This window comes from Leptosomus discolor, chromosome 7, assembly GCF_034619465.1.
Source record: "Leptosomus discolor isolate bLepDis1 chromosome 7, bLepDis1.hap2, whole genome shotgun sequence".
In the NCBI taxonomy this organism is placed as follows: Eukaryota; Metazoa; Chordata; class Aves; order Leptosomiformes; family Leptosomidae; genus Leptosomus; species Leptosomus discolor.
Genome location: NC_141397.1, coordinates 47,002,748 through 47,025,448, shown reverse-complemented (window position 1 = coordinate 47,025,448; position 22,701 = coordinate 47,002,748). Strand labels below are relative to the sequence as shown.

Sequence of the window (22,701 nt, the reverse complement as noted above, 5' to 3'; positions counted from 1 at the left end):
AAAGCAAAACAAGAAGCGGTTTTATGGTGGGCCAAGTGTACAAGCAGATCTGCTTAGGACAAGAATGCTTCAATTCCCTGATCATTATTCCTATTATGTATCAATATGAAAAGGACACAGGATGAACAAACACTATTAAACATGTAACTGTTTACATTAACGTTTGCCTTCCCCTGAAGGGCCTGGCACTGCAGCGCCCATGCGTACCCATGGGTCTGGACTGCAAAATCAATGCTGCGGCAGCAGGGATTTCAAAGTTATTTGCTCAAGGAAGAGACCAGTGCAGAGAAGGAGTATCAAGACTGACCCAACACCAACTTCTGTTTCATCACCAGAGACTTGGTGCAGTTGGGGGAAAGGGTTGAGTATTTCACACATGGTTATGGAAAATTCTTCTCTTGCCACATTACAAGGAAGACAAAGCATAAACACTTTCTGAATAATGAACTTGTTATCTCAACAGATTTCTCATGACCAACAAGTCGTCTTCTTTCCAGCAGATTCTGGAACTTTGCAAGATCTCTGGAGTTTTTCTTCTGCCATTTTCTTTCTTTAAAAAAAAAGAGAATAAGCAGAATATACAGTTGGTGTCTTTTGGATGTAACATGTATTCAAAGATTCTTTCACAGCCTCTGCAGTTTTTCATGTCTTCTGTCATTTCGGCTGTGAGGGGCTCTTTAAATCTGCATTTCAGTTGTGTACCCATTCCAGCCACTATGTGTTCATAACACACACCAGTATTTAATGTATGTGAGTATATATGTATGCACACATCTATGAGTACATATAGAGAGATACATGCATATATATATGTGTGTACACATATGCATATATACATATACAATAATGCTAATATACATACACACATATAAACACACACTTTATCTTTTACAGAAATCTCAGTTTGGACATCAAAATATACATTAGTTAATAGTTATAAAATATTTAAAAACTTTATTTCAGAGGCTGAAAAGAAACTACTACTGATAAAGCATTACTCAAACTCAAACTTTAGCAATATAGATTACAAAAACCTTCTAAAATTTGTTATTTTTGGTTTTTTTGATCAGCAGTTGCAGCTGTGGCAATGCTGTCAACATAATTTCAAAGAAAAGCCAATACAACAAGAAGTTTCAAAGAACACACCTTTTTTTCTCGGTGAATATAATACTAAAATGGTTGTTTTAAAGAGGGACTTTTGTGCTACTAAACTTCAGACGCATAGACAGAAATTTAAATATACAAAATATATGCCATAGGTCTTTTTTCCTGTACTCCACAGCAGTACAGGAAAGTTCCCTCGTTCTCAACAGATCCTTTTGGAAGATATTTCACCGCATGGATTTCACCCTCATAATCAGTATAAGCCATCTCTTTCTCCTGTTAAAACCAGGAGATCATAATTCTTTGGTCATGACATAATATTCTGTTAGAATGTGTGTAATACAACACAAGAAAGGATTGTGAGCCAATTACAGAAGCAGCCAGGAAGAAGAAACGGCATACCCAGGAGGACGTGTTACATGGGCCTCTGCTTCAAAACTGCACGAAATCAAGAGGGATCTCCCTACTGGCTTTCAAGGGGTCTGAATTCCAGCCTTTATAAATAACACAAGGAAATCTGACACAGCGGAAAGTAAGGATGTGTTGCTGGATTTAAAAGTAACAAACATGTAAACAGATTTTGTTGCCTTTATTTTCTGGACCAAAGACAAATGTGGACAGGAACTGTGGCTGCAGTGCCACTGTTTTAACCTGCTAAGCGACCGGGTCTCTTCGTCATGGGCTGTACAATGCCTAGTCACAGTGAACCATGGTCTCTGCTAGTCAGCTGAATATAATGAAGGAAGAATTTCTGTTGCAGGCTTTTCTGCAGAAAATTTAGTTTCTTGGCCAAATAATATTAGTAACTGATTCATACAACACCAAGGGCAATTTATCTGATTAACTTTATGGGAAAACCGATGCAGCACAATTCATATTTTAAATGAACTTGGGCATCCACATTAAGCACTTTTATTTGCATTGCTTGCAGTTTTGCTTTTTCCCACCAAAACTCTCTCCTTTGCCCAGCCCTCCCCTGGCAAAGCTAAGGACATCTAACAAGTACGACTCCAGGTATCTTCTACAGCCCTAGCACCGAGTTGTTTTGTACATTGTCCTGTTCAACAAAATGTACAACCACATGCTTTTGTACAGAGGCCAAATCTAGGCAGGTAAGAGAAATAAACTGGTGGTGACGGGGAGCGGGGGAAACATTAGAATACCACATAGAAAATAGGTAATAAAACAGTATAACAGTAACATTATATTGTAAAATTCTTCATAAATTTTTGAATTTTTATATATATATATATATATTTAAACAGTGTATTAGTTAGGGTGTTTTCAATATAATGGCGAATATTTACATTTTGATATCTTCTGGATCCAAAAAAAATCCTGGATAAATATGTATGCCTTAATCCAGTCGAAAACTTAAATCTCTCTCTTGATTAGCAGGTGAGCACTGTATTGGTGTGTTTTTTCCTAGGAAGTTCATCACCTGCAGGTAAGTCTTAGGTTAGAGCCTTTGCCTTATTAAGAAAGCAGGCTACCTGTGCATGGTGCAACACAGTGGAGAGGGCATCCTCCACATGCCTGTCAAATTGCAGTGTCCCAGAAAACAGTTTGTTGTTTGGAATAAGGAGGAGGGCTGTATTTCTTGGTCCCGGTGTTCTTTTTCCAACTTGGCAAAATAGGCATGCTGTCCTGTTTGCAGAGTCCCTTTTCTGATTTCTGTCGAGCTTTTATTTCTTTGCAGAGACAACGTTTTTTCTCGATCATATCCAGCATTGTATGGTCCCCTTGCAACCACTGCATACACGTCACCTATTGCAGGGGAGCAGGGAAAGAAAAGAAGGAAAAAGAAAAGAAAAAAGCATACAAATAACTATTTGTTCATGGATTGGATATGTTGTTTCTTTGCAAGGTTAACATTACTCTTATTTGAAACACTTTAATTTGTTTGATGAACAGATAATCTCTATGCCCACAACAGAAACAAAGTCAGTCTTTACTTCTAACTACTACTTTAAGAAAAAAAAAGGGTAATAAAAGGCCGCCTTTTTAACTTCTCCAGAGCACTGAGAGCCAATCAAGATAAATGTTTTCGGCAAACTAGCACTGGTTGAATTTTAAAAAGGCACATGGATCTTAATATCCTTGAGTTGTGGAAATAAAAAATTCTATACTGTGAAACCCATGTTTTATATTTCTTTCCAAATCCAATCTGTCACATTAAAAGCATGGTGTTAACACTTCTGAGTATCAAGCTAAATATAAGTCTGTGTTTAATTTTTTAAAAATGATTTCATGAACTCCATGTGAATTATATGGATTAACCTACCCTATTCTGTGATGATATTTCATTAACTGGAAGGCACCAAGAGTTTAGAAACTCCATGTTTTCATGCACATAGAATATTTGAAAACACAATCCTGATCCAAAAAAGGAGGTTACCTTATATTTAGTGGTAAGTACACGTCACAGCCCCTCTGAAGCCCAAGAATGTGGCTTCAGTTGAGTTCAGTAGGGTGCTCACATGATTGAAAGTGTGTGTGTCTTCAAAGGCTTTTGATTGGAACTGAAATCACTAATACTAAATTATCCTGAAAGGGCTCATTGTCTCTGTATGACACATTGTATACCTGCAAATCAGAAAACTTCCTCTCAACACTTACTTTGCAAATTTGAAGTGATGTCTTGAGTCTCCCAACATTTATTTCCCACATTAGTCATAAATTTAGGATTTGTGTGTAAGTAAACACACGCCATACATTTGCAGGGGCTATCCAAGTATATCTCTGATCTTGTCATGAAAATGCACATGTACACTAATACTTTGGCAGCATTTTTGATTCATGAGGGAAATGTATGTTTGTTATAAAGAGTATTTGAGTACATTTAATAATGCAGATATGCCTTTCATTCACAAATCTTAGAATGCCAAGCCTGGGCATACACCAGGTTCCTAGAACTGGGGATTAGTCTTCGTAGAAGCCAGTGTAGAAACTTCCATTGATCTCAATAGTTTTTGTGGTCAGCTTGAAGCATTTATTGATAAATAGATAGAGAGCATGTTCAGATTCATAGAAGGAAACAAAGCAAAAAGTATAAATGTGAGCAAGCCTACCACAAAAAAGTAATAATAAATGATGCATTCAAGCAGAAAAATAAACACAATACAGAAATGTATTTTTTCAAATATCTTTGTGAAAAAAAGGTCTTAAGGGGCGACACAGGATAAAAGAATTTTAGATAGAATTACCTTTCTCTATACTGAAAGAAAACCGTGCTTACCTTATACATTAGACAGTACTTTCAGTAGAATAACTTTAAACCACAATATGAATTTTGTTCTTGAATGTTCTTATGAATATTACAGGTACTGTATCCACAATGTGTCCGCCTGCATGGCTGAGCTAAAAGTCTGCTGGAAGCCTGCTGTGCCTGCTCTTCCTAATCGAATACTTATTTGTCATTTCAGGAATGATCTAGTTTACGGTGGTGCAGGCACGTACGAGGCATGTCACCTGCCACGGCCGTGAGACTTTCTCTCTATGGGTGCCCAGGCCTGGTCCAAAACTCACTGACTGAACCAGAGATACTCCTCCCCACCCCCCAGCCCGACTTCACAGGTCTTCAGACGAGCCTCTACTGAGGCAGATTTCCTGCCACTCTACTCGTCAGTGATGCGTTAGTACTTACACAGCAGTGTCTTCATTTCGGCTGGGTCCTCTTATGTGGGGCAGGAGAGGGACACAGTCTGCACACAATTCATTACACCAAATATCCACAGCACACAGCTGCACACCAGCTTCTGGGCTGGATTTGATGGTAACAGCTCTTGAGTGCACGTTTCCTCTTCTAGGCATCAGGAAACACCTTCTCTTATAACCCATCATGTAAGTAAACAGAGCACGTGCCAATACCAAATCCTTACAGTATGCTGTGTGCTCCAGCCACCATGCACCACAAGCACCTTCCGCAGCACATACAACAGTCACTGTGAGGGTGTTACATCCACATCACCCCCACTCTTGCCACTGTACCACACGCAGTGCCATTGCCAACAGTGTCTTCTGGTAGCTAATCTCCTTCATGGGATTCGAGGGGACTGAAGTAGCATGCTAAGCTCTAAAATACCAGTTGCAACTTCCCAAAGATAGAAATGGTGTTGTAGAATGTATCAGTTACACAGACACTCTGCCAGCCCCTGCAAAACAGCCCCTAAAATAAACCCGAGTGCAGGCAAACCCAAAATCCTTTTTTTTATACTGGCCACCATATTGTGTTGCAGTTAGTGAATCATTTATTATGAAGAATTTGAGGTTTTCCACTTCCCCAGACACATATTTTCGAGAGTACTTGTGATTTTTTTAATGTTATTTCTGTTTGATGGCTAAGTCCTTCACACCAACATCTTCTTAGATGTACTGTCCACATGGTACATTCCCCTCCTGTAACTGCATTCAGGTAATGGTATGTGCAGCATGCACATGCAGAACTGGTGTCTGCAAAGTCATTTGCTAAAACAGGCTAAGTGAACATATATGATGTTGAAAGACTTGGGGAAAAAAGCTTAAAAGTGAAAACAAATGTTAAAAGGTTTTATTTGATAGTTTTGCCCAGTTCTAGTGTTAATGTGCAATAAAATAAAAATGTACTGAACAAGGGTGCGTGCCTCTTGAAGTTGCAAGACAGACCTAAGAGGAAATGACTAGTTTGTAGATCAATGAACTACAGATATGACAATAACCACGTTGCTAACACAAAATCCCAAAGAGTGTTAACTAAATTTTCAGTGTGTCCTAGACAAATTACAGGTGCTGAGTCTTACAAGCCAGCACTCAACCCAGTCATTTAATCACAGCGGTAACTCTTGATGACTTCAGTAGAGCTGCTGAGGTGTTTAAACCCAATATGTTTAACACTGTGGACTTAGGCAATATCCTTCCTGTGGCTGAACTGATGGTGCCCAGGCTTAGTTCCAGTACCAACTTTTTTCATACCCTCTCTCCTTTCTGGCTTTGGTCTGCTCCTCTGGTCATGCACCAGGTTGTTAATATCCCTGCTATATCATAAGAAGTGATTTGTTCAGTGTGAGAGACACAAAAAATAATGATGTTACAACTTAATTTATGGAAAAAAAAGTAGAGCATTCATAACATTAAACAGCTATACAGCTCTCCCCTTCCTGAAAGATCCCACAGCGTGTGAGGACTGGTACGCACACTGCAGCATGTCGGAGCTTGGCTGCAGATGTAGATGTAGGCAGACAGGCACAAAAAGCATCAGCACTGGAGGTAACAGCCAACGAGACACAGCATAGCAAAGTTGGTTTTGACCAAAGAGTCTAGGCCCAAAGCTTGTTCTTGCTGAGGAGGGATCTCCTGGAGACTCCAGGATGTGCATTAGGTACTATGTCAGATAATCTCCTTTGAATTATGAAACTTGCTCATTGCACATGACTTTTTGTTTTGATGGCATTTTTACTCATTAAATTATCCATGGTCTAAGACACAATTGGTTTTCAAAATCAGACAGAGCAAGAGAGTGAAGGAAAACACCAGCGAAAGGCCCAGAAGTTTGGACATTCACCTAGGAGGTGTTGGAGGTAGGCTCAAATCCTTGCTCTCAAGCAGGCAGTAAAAGCTGCGTGATAACCTGGTGTGTAGGAACCACTAACCCTTTGATTATTCATTATTCTCTAGGTTTTTTTCCAGAAATCTTCTTTAAAGCAAATGTTTGTTCCAAACTTGAACATCAACAACAAAAAGTAAGAAACTTTTTCCACTATACAAAACTGAATTCTATACAGTTTTAATCACTAGCTTTCTTGAAGGCCATAGGAGAAAGCAGTCTATGTTGTCACCTTACTTTTACTATCTGCCCTTATTTTCCTGATATCTTTATTCCCAAAACATTGGAAGTGAATTTAATTAAGATCTGTCACATACTTTCAGGCTCTATGTTGGTAGTGCCATGGAACAAGAAGTAATATTATAAAACCATATTTTAACTAAGAAAAACCAACATCCTCAAAACAATGCAAAATGTTTTGTCTAAGAAAACCTTTCTAAGCAAAAAAAAAAGATCACTTCTGGTGAGTGTTTTAATGCTTTATGAAGATGTGAGAAACTAGATAAACTGGTTACTTTCTCTGCAAAGTGCAACTGGTACATTTTCGTGTGTAGATGCCTTCATTAGTAGTGGGCTCGTCTTAATTTCTTCTTACCTCACAGGACTGAAATTTTTTATGATTCCAGAAAGATAAGTAGCAGTTCTGGTGGTTTACAAATATACATATTGCTTAAATTAAATTGCTCTGAGCAATCACAGAACCATCTTGGAGCAGACGTTTGACAGGCAGAACATCTACAGTTCAATCGCTTTTAGAGGGTGCTGATGATCCAGAGGTCAGCACATGCCATAGTTCTCTGGCACATCAGAATTTACTGAGAAAAGCTCATAATCCCAGAGAAAGCTCAAAACAGGCTTTGGGGAACAGACCATGACATGCTGCCAGGAGCTCCCTGGTGTCACAGCAGACTATTTCTGTTTCCTACTGCCCTGGCACAGGCTGTGTCCCCACCCTGGCCACCCCCACTTCTGCTCGCAGAATGATGCCAGTGCAGCTCCAGCCCGCTCTGTGCTGTGGCAGCCTGCACCAGCAGATTCGCAAGAGTGCTCAAAATATGGGTGTTTAAAGCAAGAAAAAGATATGTAAATGAACATAGTTCTTTCCCTGTTCTTAACTAAGCAGGATAGTTTGGTTTGGCAAAGAGAGTAACAGCTACGGATGGCAAAAGATAGAAGAAAATATTCTCTAATAATACAATTAAGCAGCTATTGATGGACACAACTTTGCACACCTGTTAGCTGTGGTCACCAGTGTGGCAAAAAAATCTTTTTGTTGGTGAGTATTCACAACATGAGACAAGACTTTCTGGCCCTTCAGGACTTTCCCCATAAGGAGCACCAGGCGAAGTGCACCAGTACAGTGTGTGAGCAGGTCTGTATGTTACAGAATACATGCATGCTACCAAAAAAAATATGGCAGGACCTGTAAGTTATACACAAACCAAATGATAATAATCCCATGTAGCGTAGCCTTTCCAAATGAAAAACATGATGGGTGTGAAAAGCAAAATCTGGAAGCAGGACTGAAAACTTAGAGTGAAAAATCCTCAGCTCCAGGCCTGGGGCTCTCTTTCTTAGGTGTGATAAATTTTACTTGCTCATGTGTGACATAAATAGCTACATAAATACACAGATAGATAATGCTCTCTCTTGGTAAAAAGACGTGTGTGCTATATAAGTCCCACTCATTTCCTCTTGTCTCAAACTGAGCCCCACGTAACTTTAATCTCAAGCCCTGTGCACCAGGCAAGCAGGCACCCCGTGCTCCTGCCTGCACCAGGACGAGAGAAGAGCAAGTGCTGGGAGCAATTCTTCTCCTCCAAAGTCAGGCCACAGGGGTGAAGCGTAGGTTGGATAAAGTCATGCTAATTCTGGGTGATGAGAGGCATTTCAGGGAAGCTATCATTGAAAGGTGCACTATAATTTTTCACAAATGCCTGTGAAAATATGTGCTGCTAAAAATGCCACGGGGGAGAAGAAATATTTGAAATATTGTACACAGCTCTATTATTAGTCACAAAGTTAGAAAATGCTGCCAATTTTCATTAATTTTTGGGGAAGCTTTTCTAACATCTGAATTGACCACCTGATATTTCATGCTGTGGACACTTCTATGAGTAGGTTTTTTGTGTGTGCTGTATGAACTTTTAATGACCTAAAAACATATTTTCCACTATAGTTTATTTGAGGGCTTTAGACAACACCATATCCCATTTAGCTGTTTCTCCTCATGACATTTTGGCTGGTAAGTTCTTCATTTTAGTGCTGCTGGTTTGCTTGAGGTGAAAGCGGAAGCTCTGGGCAGTAAGAAAGCCCCAGGATTCACTGGTGCTTCCATATTTTCTTCCTAGTACTACAGGTTCTCACTTACTGTGCTGAAACTGCAGAGGTTATGGGGCTGAGGAAGACGCAGTTCTCTTCTGGCCCTTGTGAGTGTCTCCCTCTCCTGCTGGATGGGCAGAGGGTCTGACTCTTCATTTACAGGAAGGATGGGGAAAACCACATCACACATATGTGATCACGGATGTCATGTACAAATACCCTTTTCTGACAACTGCATATCACAGATAAAATGAAAGCCCAACAGCTGATGTGAGGCTATAACAAAGCAATCTTAAACCAACGCGAAATATAATGAAATAAAAAATATCAGCAACATTTGGAGGAGATTATTAGAAATGTCTCCTGGATCTGGAAACAAAGTGATCTCTAATGGTGCAATCTGTGTGCAGTGCTACACATCATTCAGCAGTGCCAAGCATGCTGGCTTGTTTTGGCAGGCTACAGTAAGTGAAGAAGAAAGGCTTTCTGAAAGCCACTTACCATCCTCTGGGAGGAAAGGGTACTCCCTCCCTCTTGCCTGTTCTCAGACAGGAGTTTCCAAACTCTCTTTCCCACTGAAACTCTTGACGGCACTTTCTCTGGTACAGATGGGTCCCAGCCATCTGGCCGGGCAAGGTATTTCCACTCGGGAGGGTGTGAAATCCCACTCCTAGAAGGCAGTCGTATGCCACGGGTGCAAGTGGTGGAGGGCTATGTTAAGTAGCAACAGTTACTTCATGATCTGCTATCTGATATGCTTAGCCTGATGTGAAGTCCTCTTAGCACATGTTCACAAAAGGGGAGTTGTCCAAGGCAGGAGTTCAGGCAGAATCAGGTTTCAGAAAAGCTGAGCAGCGAGATCCTCCCCCATTTGAAGCCAACAGGAATGTACCAGCTGACTTCATGGGCCCAAGAATTTGACTACAGTTTGTTCAAATAAGTAGTAAAAAAACCCTCAAGTGATTTAAAAAGCCTTCAGAAGAGCACTTGGAAAATTATATTGGATAAGATTTCTTTTGCTAACCATTAGCTATAACCATTGCACTGCAGTTCAATGTTGTTACTTTCAATGGCTGCAAAAGTTAGTAAGGGAGGGTAGAACTACAGGCTAAACCTGCAGTCATTTCTTTCTCTCTGACAAAGGTACTCTGGAATAATATTGACATGAAACACAGCATAATTTGGCCCAGGATAGATAGTCGTTCATATAGCTCTGCACTGCTAACCTGTTCTCCTGTTACTGTTAAATTCAAAACAACAATTGATTATTAATACAAAGGTGATTAAAAGTAACAGTATGTTCAGGAACACGCAGGATGTGCAAGGTGAGCTGTGAAAGCAGACACTCTCCATGCAATTTGTAGTGCATGGTAGCGCTCCCCAGGGACACTGGATAATGTAACTGCAAATTCTTCTCTAGAGAGGTGTCTGAAGCGTTTTCTAGAAGGTGTCCTATGATGCCAGCAACCACATCAGAATGATTCTGTGCATCCATGTACTCGCATCACAAGCACAGGCAAACGCAAGGTGCTAAGTGCCACACAAACTACCCTTTCCAGCCTTTCACAAATTGTTCTTTTTAAGGGCCACAAGTAACATCTCTATTTTCCCTCTAAGCACTTGGGAGAGAATTCCCCCAGCACACTAGTCTAATTTTGACAAAACAGTGGGTGGGAAGGAGCACTTTGTAATCTTACCCTGTATGTTTAACATAAAAAGGATTCACTGACACCTGTTGTTTCAACTTATGGAACTGTATATGTATCACATTTTAGGGCTATTGTAACATTTGAATTGCTGTAATGTTTTGACTTACATTATTCTAAATTTCTAAACTTCTGGAAATATGTTTTCTTACAAATGATACTACTACAGAAAAAAATGAAACCTAGAGTCCCTGTAAAAACCATTCTACCACTTAGTGTAATTATATGATGCAGTATCGTAAGAAAAATCTGGACACCTTTTTCAAACATAGGACTCGCTAAAAGACTTATTACATTGTCTTGCGCTCTATGGCCTGACTAATCCACCACTTAAAACAACTGAAAAGAATCTTTGGAACTCCAGGAATTCCCAAAGACTCAAGATTATGAGCAATTAATGCTTATCCTAAAATTAAATTAGCAAATGGTTAGTAAACCTTCAGCACCTCTGATTCCAGACCTCCAGTTTCACGACTCATTGCTTCCAATTACTAAATGTCACAGTTACTTTATACAGAACCAGCCCTGCACACACTGCTATGCCTGGAGTTTTCTGGTAACCCTTGGATTATTGCTGAGGCTATCAATAAAGCAAACTTTAAACGATAAATTCACCATCCTGCTTTCCATTTTTGTACTGGCAATCAGTCTAGCTATAGATCTTCCTGACCTTGCATTATTATCTTATTTGGAAACGCATATTTTTCTCATCTAAGCTTGTTTTTTAACACCAAACAACTGTGTGAAATGTACTGCTTGACCTGCTGTTAGTTAACACACCCTGTAACTGCTAGTATGTTTAAAATGAGAGCCTGTAAAGTAACTCACATTAGGGATACTGTGTAAATTTGTCTCATGCATCTCATTTATGCAGTGGATCACCTCAAAGCAATTTCCTATTGAGATCACTCATGAAAAATCAAAGCTTAATCAATGCCTTTGCTAAGCAATAAACGCAGAACTCAAGCAACCCACCATGATGTATCGTTCACTGTAAAATAGAAAGCAAAATTCAGTGTTGTATTAGGTCAATCACAGAAGGGACCAAGGACAGAATACTTTGCTAGAGTTCAGTGATACAGAGATCTCCTGCTAACTGTGCTTTGCAGTACAGCACTGCAGGGTAACACTCCAATATCCCAGATTTCCTTGAGAGGTTACTAATCCTGTCTCCCCACTTCTTCCTCTTGCTGGAGGTTGCTGCTCTGTTGCATGTATGCCTTAACTGCTCATGAACCAGCCTTAAATCAGCAGGGTAGTTTGAGGCAGTGACTTCAATGACCACCACAGCTAGCCCTGGCTATGACTGAGTAATCATGTCCACAGTACAACACATCTGTAATTAGTGATTCTTACTCTAAATCATGGTAGTTATGAAAAACTGCCAGATTCTAAATCTCATGCTGAGATTAACAACCTGTCTCCCTTTGCATTAAGAGGTGGCACGGAGCAGTGAGAGCCGCTGGTGGGCAAGATCCTTTCCTCCTCCAGATCCAAACCCTGCAGGCTGCAAAACTCTCATGTACGAGGGAGCTGAAGGCAGCAGGATCCATGCTCTAGATATTACTTCTGGTCACCCATCAGAGGCCAAGAAGGACCCAGAAACTGGATATGGAAGAATGAAAATGAGGGGAAACAAGACCAAGATTTTGGAAGAACTAAGAACTACGAGAAAGTGGACATCGAGGCCAATCCTAAAGTTACAAAAATGTGACATGTGGCGACACCATAAACTCCATTAGTTTCTCCATTTTATTGACCTCATTTTTTCCAAGCGAAAAACATGTACATGTGCTCCAGCACTCTTCCTATTGAAGTCAGTAGTAGAACTGAACATTTAACTAATCCTTATTGCTGTGACAGCTGAAGAACCTCACCACACCAGTTTGCCAGCAAAGCCACTAAGTCTCTATATTTCCCTAGCATTTTCAAGAAAATTGTCACAAGAATAATTTTATTTTTTTTTTTTTAAATTATTAAAATACTATATGGAGGAAGAATGCCTCAGTAGTGAAAGGACTGGTGCCTTCAGTTCCTCTTGTTTTGTATTAGGTGATGCAAATACACAAATACCTCAGTTACAACCGTGAATGAAGTTGTTTTACGGATTAAAAACTTTGAATTATGCTCTTACATTTTGCTGGTGAAATTACATCAATGATCATTTTCTTAGATTAAATGCTATATCTCAAGTATTGCATGGGGGCTAAAACATTTAGGAAAGCATGACTGAAAACAACACTGAATGTACAGAGATGATCATATTCTTGCATGTGGTCACATCTTCCTTTTAAAAGATGCATAAAAACATGATTAAAGGACAGAGATCTCCATTTATGATTAATTTCTAACTCCAATTTGAAACGCAGTTAATGAGCAGTTACTAGAATTATAAAGCATATTGAGAGTTTCTAAAGAATCCAAACATGTAAGAGCCTGCCTTAATGAGAGATATCGCATCTGCTCTGCCCTCACAGCAACGTCATGCAATTTCATTTATATCAGGAATTGCTAAACAATATAGTACCCAAATGTGATACAGACATGATTTCCTAACACGCAGAATAGCTGAGATACAGGCAAGAAACTAAGACTGGCATCCGCATGCTTTAGAAAACGGGATTCATTGGGTGCAGTGGCTCCCTGTACCTTGTTCTGTTTTTCTGTTTAAAGGGCAATCTCCAAATGGATGGCTCTGGCTGATGCAGCGTGTGACACTGAATCAGCATTAACTCGTTGAGAAGACTGCAACACACCAAACCACGAGCACCGGCCTGTTGAACCAGGGCTTTGCCCACCGGCTCCCAGCATGGAGCGACCAGGCAAACTCGACTTAGCCTATGACAGCAGCATGGGTTGAATTTGAGTTCAGATCTCCAGAGCAGGTAGGAAATTTAAATATCCATCTTAAAAGGAATGGCTAATGACAATGCATGGCAAAGAAAACACTCAGTTTCCTGTTAATCTATGCACACATATCACCTGTAACATAAGCAAACAAACTGTCAACTAGCAAAAAAGTGCTGTTTCCCTCTGATTATGTTTTCAGGTTCAGTGCAGAAATCAAGCAAGAGCCATAATGTGACCAATATTAATTTAAAAAATTCATATTGCTATTGTCTTTTCTCATTTTTATTATTTTCTATGGTGAATTCTGTAACTGTGATTATAAACCCCAGACAGTAAATGTGCTTTTCCAGACTGTAAAACAACAGAGATGTGCCAACTGAACCTAAGAGTCCACTAACTGCCACTGACTTGCAAAGGCTTAAGATCAGGCCACTGGCCCATAAAAACCGAGCTTGAATCTGTCCTTTCCCCATTCTATTTTTTGTTGAGGAAATGGGAATTTGCTGTTGATGTGAGTGAGGTCAGAATTTAACCCTGTGACTTTAAATTACAAAATGAAAAGGATTTTCTATTATGCGATTTTAGTTGGGGTGAAGGCTCTTCCTAGCAGTGGCTCTGTCATCCTACAAGTTCCTTAGTATTTCCTGCATAAAGACCTCTCTTCCGAAAATTTTCTGAGTAGCTGCTGCCACTCTGCTGTAGTAACTTACTACGTACTGAGACTGGTCTGGCTGGACAAGCTAATACAATGATAAAATTAACTGTACAGGAATCAAATTTATCACATATGATTATCATTGAAGCTCCAATTCAGTAAATAACTTAAACATATGCTCAACTGGAAAATATGTATCAGTCATTCCCTTGATTTACAGGGATATTTTGCTATTTAAGATAAGCCAGTGTGCTTTGCTGCCTCAAGGTCAGATAACTGAGCCTATATACAGTTGCAGTGATTAAGAATAATTTTACAAAAGGCTTACAAATGATTGCTAGCCGTTTTAATAAATGCCAAATCAGTTGGCAATTGCATGTTACTGTGGACTGCAAAGTGTAAGAGGTCTGACAGATAGTGTCTGTAATGTTCCCATAAAATGGACTCATAAAGTATGATATTTTTACCCATTCCTAAGGCTCACTCGCACTGGAGAAACTTTTCTTTCTAGGCCTTCCACATCCAGTATGTATACATGTATACATGCAAGATGTTACTGACATGGGTCACCCCCTAGGTTTATCGCAAGTCCCTCATGTGAATAGAGCTGGAATTTGCAGCATGAGAGTCTGGCTGGTTAAGGGCATTTCTAACCCTAGGAGCACTTGACTAGCCTAAGATACAGAGAACCAAAACTACACAGTGTGGGCTGTTACCAAACATTTTTCAGCCATGTCATGAGAAACACAAATATCTTTGCAATTTTGGATCTGTTCAAATAGCTTTTCTGAAGAAGAGGAAACCTTAAAATTAGTAAAAATAATAATCTTTTAAAGTTCTCATTTAAAATACATGTAATTTTTATTTTCATTATTTAACAAGACAAAATGAGAATAAAAGTAGGTTATCAAAAGGGGATGCTGGCATTCATACTTTTTATAATTGGCATACACATAATGTATATGAATAGCCACACTTTTCTAGTGAAAGACTATGAACAAACACACATACATATACAGAGATATATAAACATACTATACATACATACATGAATGAATATACATATTTATGTGCATACAGTATACAGACAAGATACTATACAGGTACAGTAAGTGCAATATACTGTATAAGGCTATACAAACACTGGAAGATTCTGGTGAAATGGTGACAACCATGAGAACAAATCTTGGATGGTTTGTGACTTAACACAGACGGTGGGGAGAACCTTGCCATTTCGTGTCGCGTTTTATGCATCAGGCACACACAGTTCAAACAGAAACATGGTACAATACATTCAGTTCATATACAGAAAAAGTAAGACAAGTGGGAGTGCATGGAGGTAACTGAAATGCGTATGAGCAGACAAATAAGGTCACTCTACCTAGAATACAGAATGTTTCGTTCATTTACAGAGAATGCCTATATATAAACTCATGCTTTCATGAATTCATGCCATAATTGTTTCTATTTTTTACTTTAAGAATATTACAAAATTCTTGCCCTGAGTTAAAAATAAAGACACACAGAAAGGGGGGGGGGGGGGGGGGGGGGGGGAAGGAAATTGCATGCTTCTGGGTTTTTTTTTTAAATATTTTTTTAACCAAGGCACAATGTCTTCAATAGTGGTTGCACGACCATTTGAAATAAACTTAGCAATTGCTACTGTTCTGGTACTCCATCCCCCTTAATGGGACTAAACTAATTGTTTGCACACAAAAGTCTCAGCACAAGTTTTGAAGTGAATTTACAAGTTTTAGAAGAGAATAAATAAATTTATGAGAAACGCCTTAAAGAGAGATTCCCTGAAGAGGAAGGAATGCTACCAGATTAATTTCCTTTATAGGCAACTTACTGATGTTTGGACCGAAGTTATTTCACATAAATTACACTATATATTTGTTCAGTATTACAGGAAGCTGTTACCTAGTTTTAGTAGAACCATGTACAAAGCTTAAGAGCAGCTAAAAATAAAATTAAGAACTTTCAAATAATTTTTAGTTTCTTATAGGCATGACAGTACAGCAATCTCACTGACTTAGTGTTTTACAAGCTGCAGGAGTTACAGCTTAGGAACACTTGATCAATGACACTGTAGGACTTTCAAGGCATGTATCTCCCCATCTCACTGGCCTGTGTAAGTCTTCCACTGGAAATATTAATTAGTTTCTATGTATGTCATATTAAATTCTACATACCTGTGTACAAGTCTGACTTTCAAAAGAAAGGCCTAGCTGCAAAGGCCATGTTTGGCTGTTGCCCCCATGTCCAAGCACTCAGGCTCCAGAGGTGCACAGTTCTCACCAACTTCTCACCAACTTCCGGGGGCTCTGGAGGGTACCTCACCTTCCAGGGAACAACCACCTACGTTGTGCTGCATTGGCTGCAGCCTCTGTCCCCATAAATTTCTCTGTTGAGCTGAGACTCTTTTTCAAAGTACTGAAACACACTGTCCCAGCTCTACAAAAACAGGCACAACATAACAACCCCCTGAAACCACAGACCACACAGATGAGATCTTCTCATGCCTGTCCTATGCCTTTCAAAGAAATTGTAACTCCCACTCTGAGAAACAGCTAGGTAAATCAGTAAAAAAATGTTGAGCGGGAAGGCAAACCCCTCATAAATGCTGTGTTTCATTCTTTGTCAGAATATTGTTGTATTTGAAAAGTTTCAACAGCTTCTGTGAGGAGCTAGGCTCTTTCTGTATTGCTAGCTTATAAAGCTCATGCAAGAACAAGAAGAGATCAGAATAAGGGAATGGAATACTCTTCCTCCCACTCTTCCATCACAGCTGCAACAGCAGCAGCCAAGCCGGCACTTGAGGGTGAGGAAAGGTATGAAGACAGGTCTGGTGGTCAGAGATTGGTCACTTTGCTCCCATGGCAGACACCCTCTTTCTGTGGCATTACTTTTCCTACAGCTGACCTGCTTTCACCCGTCACTGCTTCTCCCCAACACGTCTTTTTCATGCCTAAACCCCATGCTGTTGAGCAGTACAGAGAAGGAGAGCCATCAAAGCCATGCTTGGGCCTTGGGGCCTACCACAACATCAGCGCGTGCTCAGATTCACCTCTGCTTTGCTTCTCACTTCCCCTGCACCATGAATCAGAGTCTACTTTGGTGGTGTGAGGGCCAGCGAGCACGCAGACTCTCACGAACTCAAATCAGAGTTCTGACAAGGCAGGACCCAGCAATGCAGTGATCTGCTTCTGCTGCATGACCAGCTCAGCTGAATGCTGAAGAAAAGATGTTGGGACAGCAACAGCAGGGCTGTCTGCCAACAGAAGATGGCTTTGACACATTTGCTTCTCATGCCAACCCGTCAGGTGTGCCTTGGAGGTGAGGGATGATGGATGTGGCAATTCCATCCACTTCAAGGTTGTGTTATCTTTTCTTTCTTTTTATATTTGCAATGTGTATATTTAGAAACATTTTGCAGTGCTCTGGACCTATGCACTGATTATGTAAGACCAGATTCAAGCTGAAACTCAACACAATGCAATGTGGAGCCTTCCCTAAAGCATTAACATTCTTGTTGTTGCTCTCATCCAAAATGTTGACAGCATATCTAGCTGGGCTGACGACGGCAGAATTTTGCTTTCGTGTGTGCAAGACACTTGTCCTTGCAGGGAAAAAGAACTGTGTAACGTAATCCAACGGCTCCCTCTCGCGGGCATAGAGCTCCGCTGCACTTCATAAAGGCACAAGCATACTCGAAAATCCAAACTCACAGATTTTTAGCAGTCCAGAAGGCTCCGGGCAGTGTGTGACGCTACCGTACAGAGTCATGCCCAGCACTTTCTAGGTGGTGGCAGTCAGTGTGATAACTCATCCCTGACAGTTGTCATTCATCAACATTCAGCCTGAACAAGAAGGCAAAATCCTATGGCTCCGGGTGATTCAGGTTTCCAAATACACTCAGGCCACATGCTGGTCAAATCCAGACATCATCTCAAGATAAAAGTTGGCCCATGCCCCATCAGTGAAGTGCTTGTGCCAGGTGTTTCTCGCTGTACCCCACCGTGGGTTCTTCCATGCCTGTCCATCCTCCCAGGTAGGACTCAGAGGACTTTCCTCCTCCCAGCTATTTGCAAAACCAGCATCCACAAAATTCTGTCTACGTCTATATTACTTTGGTTTTGCCTGATTAGACACTAAAGACTTCTTCACAGGAGGAGCAGGACCTCTCCATGAGAGGGCCCTTTGAGCGAGAGAGATTGTTCATAAAATGTTCCTAGTAAAATTTACCTGTTTTTCTGGCTTTAGACATTCAAACTCATTTCATTTTATTAGCGGCGTATAAAAGTCATTAAAATCACTGTCAAAGATCCAGTAGATTGCACCCCAAATAGTTTCTGCACTTTCTAATTTCACATGAACAGAAGCTTAAGCAATTCCTGACAGTCACACACTTACCAATCTACTCCCAGCTGCTTACTTTCTCATCTGTTACACTGAGCTAACAAATCCTTGGGGTAAGTACAGTCTTTGTTCTACGCACATTGTCTACCAACGTGGGGACCTTATTTATGACTATGGCTCTTAGACACCACCACAAACATTACTGTGGTAGATCCTAGTGGTCAAAATTAAGCAAGTTTTGGATCCAGCGACTATCCCAAGCCTTATTAAAGGTGATGGTTAAACATAAGGAGTAATCAAGTCCCTTTAAGGGAATAGATTCACAAGCAAAAATAGAAGCCACCATCCAAAGCAACAAAGAGTGTATAGAAAGTCCAGACCAAAACCCCACGAGACTCTGATTACAGAGCGAGAGGCACAGGACTGTTCCCACACTGTGGACATACATTTTGAACGAAGAAAAAGATCAAGTATCAAAAAGGAACAACCATAATCTTGGCTCAACGAGCACGGAGACAGAGCTCTCAGAGGCATTGCACTGGCTGAAGGGAACACTTGGCATCTACACACAGGAAGAAGAAAATGATTGCCACCACCCCATGAATTGCTTCATATGCTTTGCTATCCTACATCCAAAATACACTATAGACTTCCAAAACTTTTGAAAATTAGAGGAAAAAAGAGGGACAGAGAAAATCATACCAGAGTGGCAATTAGCACATTAGTTAGATATTCCTCTTGAACAGGACTTCGGGGCTGCATCTCCCCTGAGATCTTTGACCAGCAGCCCAGGGGGATCTTTTTTTCCCTTTCGCCCAGAGAGCAAGTACGACAGAAGTTGGTTCTTTCATTGCAAATCCTTCTGCACTGCTAGAACCACAAAAGCAGAATCACTAGAGTTTGATGCTAGTTTCAGACCGTGATTCATCAAGGAGTCCATCTAGAAAAAAATTACAGTACTGAGCAATGTCATGGGTTTACGCTACACAGCAGATACGAATTCTCCTACTAGCATATGGGGGTTTTTTTTGTTACCATTTCCCTAGTATTCACACTGGATGAAAGAGTACTTCAGTCTACAGAGTTCTCCTTCTACCTGCAATAACTGTGTTTCTTTCATATAATGGAAGATAAAAAAAGACTGCTGTGATCAGATACAGAACAGCAGATCTTGATTGGTAGGTGCTCATTTTTCAGTAGCAGAATTCATTAAAGGCAGCAGTCAGGAGCCCAGCCCTGCCACAATGCCCAACAATTGCAGGGTGTTTACTGACCGCTTTGAACTCTCGTATGCTACTGCTGGGGAAAATGACAACTTTAAGCTGAGAAGAGCACAGATGCTTTGTTTATGCTCACGGAGTAGCATAGAGCCCACACGCTTTCAGATGCACATTTGCCAACTAAAGCATGATAATGTCAATTCATTGCGGAAGCACTTTGTCTAGGTGCCTACAAAAATAATTGTGGCCATAATAGTAACAATTTACTCTTCTTGCATTCATTACAGGGCCAACACAATGCTTACAAGGCACACAGGGACTATAATGGGCTTTGTATACACAACTAAGGCTACAGACGCTAAAAGCTGGGCTGTGAAATTTAGGTGACCCAGTACTGAGTTATTCATGAACTTCAGCACGAGACAAATACTCAGCTGCACTGCTGCAGGGTACTCAGTACTTGTCAAAATTCAACTATAAATTATTTCTCTAAAGTTTTGTCGATTTCTTACAATGAGCTTATGCTGCACTTAAACTACAGGGTGCTGCTCTAAGAATGCATGTGGAAAGCCACTAAAGATATATCTCTGCTTTTTATTTGTCCTATTTCCCTTCCAGCATTCTTTTGTTTATTAGAGTATGTGTTGGGATTTTTCAGCTAGAGTACAAAATTAAATAACAGTTGCCCTGAAGAGAAGGTCTCACATCAGTTGTAACGCTAGAATTTTTTTCACGATAAAACGTGCGTCCTTTAATTGCAGTTTGGTTAGCACCTAAATACTGAGGCTCCAACAAAACGCCATCTAAGGCGTCGTGTGGAAGAATTTGGGATTCACCAGGTGAGGCAGCGGTCGGGCGGCCCCTCCGCAGGCAGGGCCCGCCGGGGAGCGTGGCTCCCGGGGGTGGGTGCAGCGCTCTGAGCCCAGGCGGCAGTGGAGGAGAACCCCAACGCACCCAAACTGCCCTTCTCCAGATAAATAATTCACCTCCTACAAAACTCGGGTGAAGCTCCTCTACGATCTGAACAGCTTTGCCTTTCCCCGAGCCGCGCAGGGCCTTCTCACGGGCAGCGTCGGGCAGGAGCCCAGCAAGCCGGGCTGAAGGGCAGCGCCCTCGCCGCCGGGGAAGCCCTCCCGTTCCCCTCTGCTCGGCGGGGGCCGGTTCCCCCCTCAGCCCCGCCGCCGCCGGCGAGGCCCTCCCGCTCTGCTCGGCGTCGGCCGCTTCCCCACAGCCCCGCCGCGGCCCCCCGGTGAGCAGAGGGACGGGCAGCCGCCGGGGTGCTGTGCGGCCGCCAGGCTGCGCCATGAGCTCGCTGCGGGGTGGGGCGGGCGGGGCGAGCGCTGGGGCGTAGGCCCGGCCTCCCCCAGAAGCGGGGTGTAGGCGCCTGCGCAGAACAATGGGGCGGTACGAGCCGCGCACCGCCCCGGGGGTTCACGCAGCACGGAGCTGCCCGAGGCGCCCCACCCCCTCCCCACCTCAGCCCCGTCCCGCCGGCCTGCGGGTCGGCTGCCAGCCCGCCGAAACGGCAGCGCTGCCCCATGCAGGCATCCTGTTTCTCGTTCCCGGCTGGAGGGAAAAGAACGCTTTTCCTAATCCTTTTGGATTTTCCAAACTGTTCCTCTTGAACAGCGTTAAAGTGCATTTTCGTTCAGGACACCCTTCAAACAATAAAGAGGGTGTTTTCTCCTGTTCTTGCTGAACACGAAACAGTGTGCATTGTAGCCATCTCAGACCAACTGGAAATAAACACGACAAACCTCTTTCCAGCTGCATATTTAAAGTAGAAAATCTGCTTTCTACTTCCCTACCTACATTAATAGGTGTATTAGGTTTCTGTGGGAAGGTGTTTTGGTTTTTTCGGGGGGGGGGGGGGGGGGGGTACAAGGGTAGCTTCTGTGAGAATGTGAGAAGCTGCCAGAAGCTTCCCCCATGTCTGATGGAACCAACACCAGCTGGCTCCAAGATGGACCTGCCACTGGCCTACGCTGAGCCCAGCAGTAATCGTGGTAGCCCCTCTGGGATAACAGATTTAAGGCGGGGGAAAAGGAGCGATTGCAGCCAAAGAGAGGAGCGAGAATATATGAGAGAAACAACTCTGCAGACCCCAAGGCCAGTGAAGAAGGAGAGGGAAGAAGTGCTCCAGACACCAGAGCAGCAATTCCCATCCATTGGGATGGGAATAACCTCCATGGAGGTTAATGGATTAAGTCTGAAAAGGTATAAATGTCTACTACCTAGAAATGGAAATTTTAATGACTGTTACCTGTCCAGTGGTAAATGTCCAGGAGCCTCTAACACACACAGAGCAGGAATGCTCCCATCTAGCTTTCCACAACCAACAGAGGTGGTTAAATTAGGAGGATAAATTACGAGGTTATCCAAGGTAACAGCAGCTCTATGTCATCACTGAGGGTTTAGCTAGGTGAATCCTTTCTGCAGGCACCTGTCTCCGTATAACCTACAGGGAACCTGTATTAGACATCTCAGAGGCAACAAGGATAGATCTCAGCAAAAGAGTACACTTGGTCCTTCTACAAGTCAGTTTTCTTGTTTAGCTACCTAAAGATGAATTTAAGAAGCCAACTTGTAGCTAAAATTCTTGCCTATCAAAGATACATACTCAAATAACCTATTGATGGATTCACTCCATTTGGTGAAGACAATAATTACATGGTCATGCCCATTCTATGAATGGGAAGCCTTTTCCCTTTGCTATATTATATTCACTTAAATCATAAAGTAAGTGAAAACTCTCCTCAATTTTGGAAGGTAATGGTTAGTTTGTCCATCATGGGGGCCTCCTGTGTCATGTTCACTGATGGGGTCATCATACGGGGGAAGAATAATGCTGTCTCAGCTTGCTGGGCACTCAGGCAGATACCAGGCAAGTAATGAACTGAG

The 22,701-nt window shown here is 41.6% G+C and overlaps 1 protein-coding gene across 1 annotated transcript in view; it reads right to left on the bottom strand.

Moving 5' to 3' along the window:
- Window positions 1–2,643: 2,643 nt before the first annotated feature.
- The window catches only part of NYAP2 (neuronal tyrosine-phosphorylated phosphoinositide-3-kinase adaptor 2), a 130,561-nt gene continuing 110,503 nt past the window's right edge, over window positions 2,644–22,701 (bottom strand). The window contains exon 6 of the mRNA XM_086468414.1: window positions 2,644–2,871. Coding sequence (XP_086324540.1) covers window positions 2,644–2,871 — 228 coding nt within the window. The remainder of the gene's footprint in view (window positions 2,872–22,701) is intronic.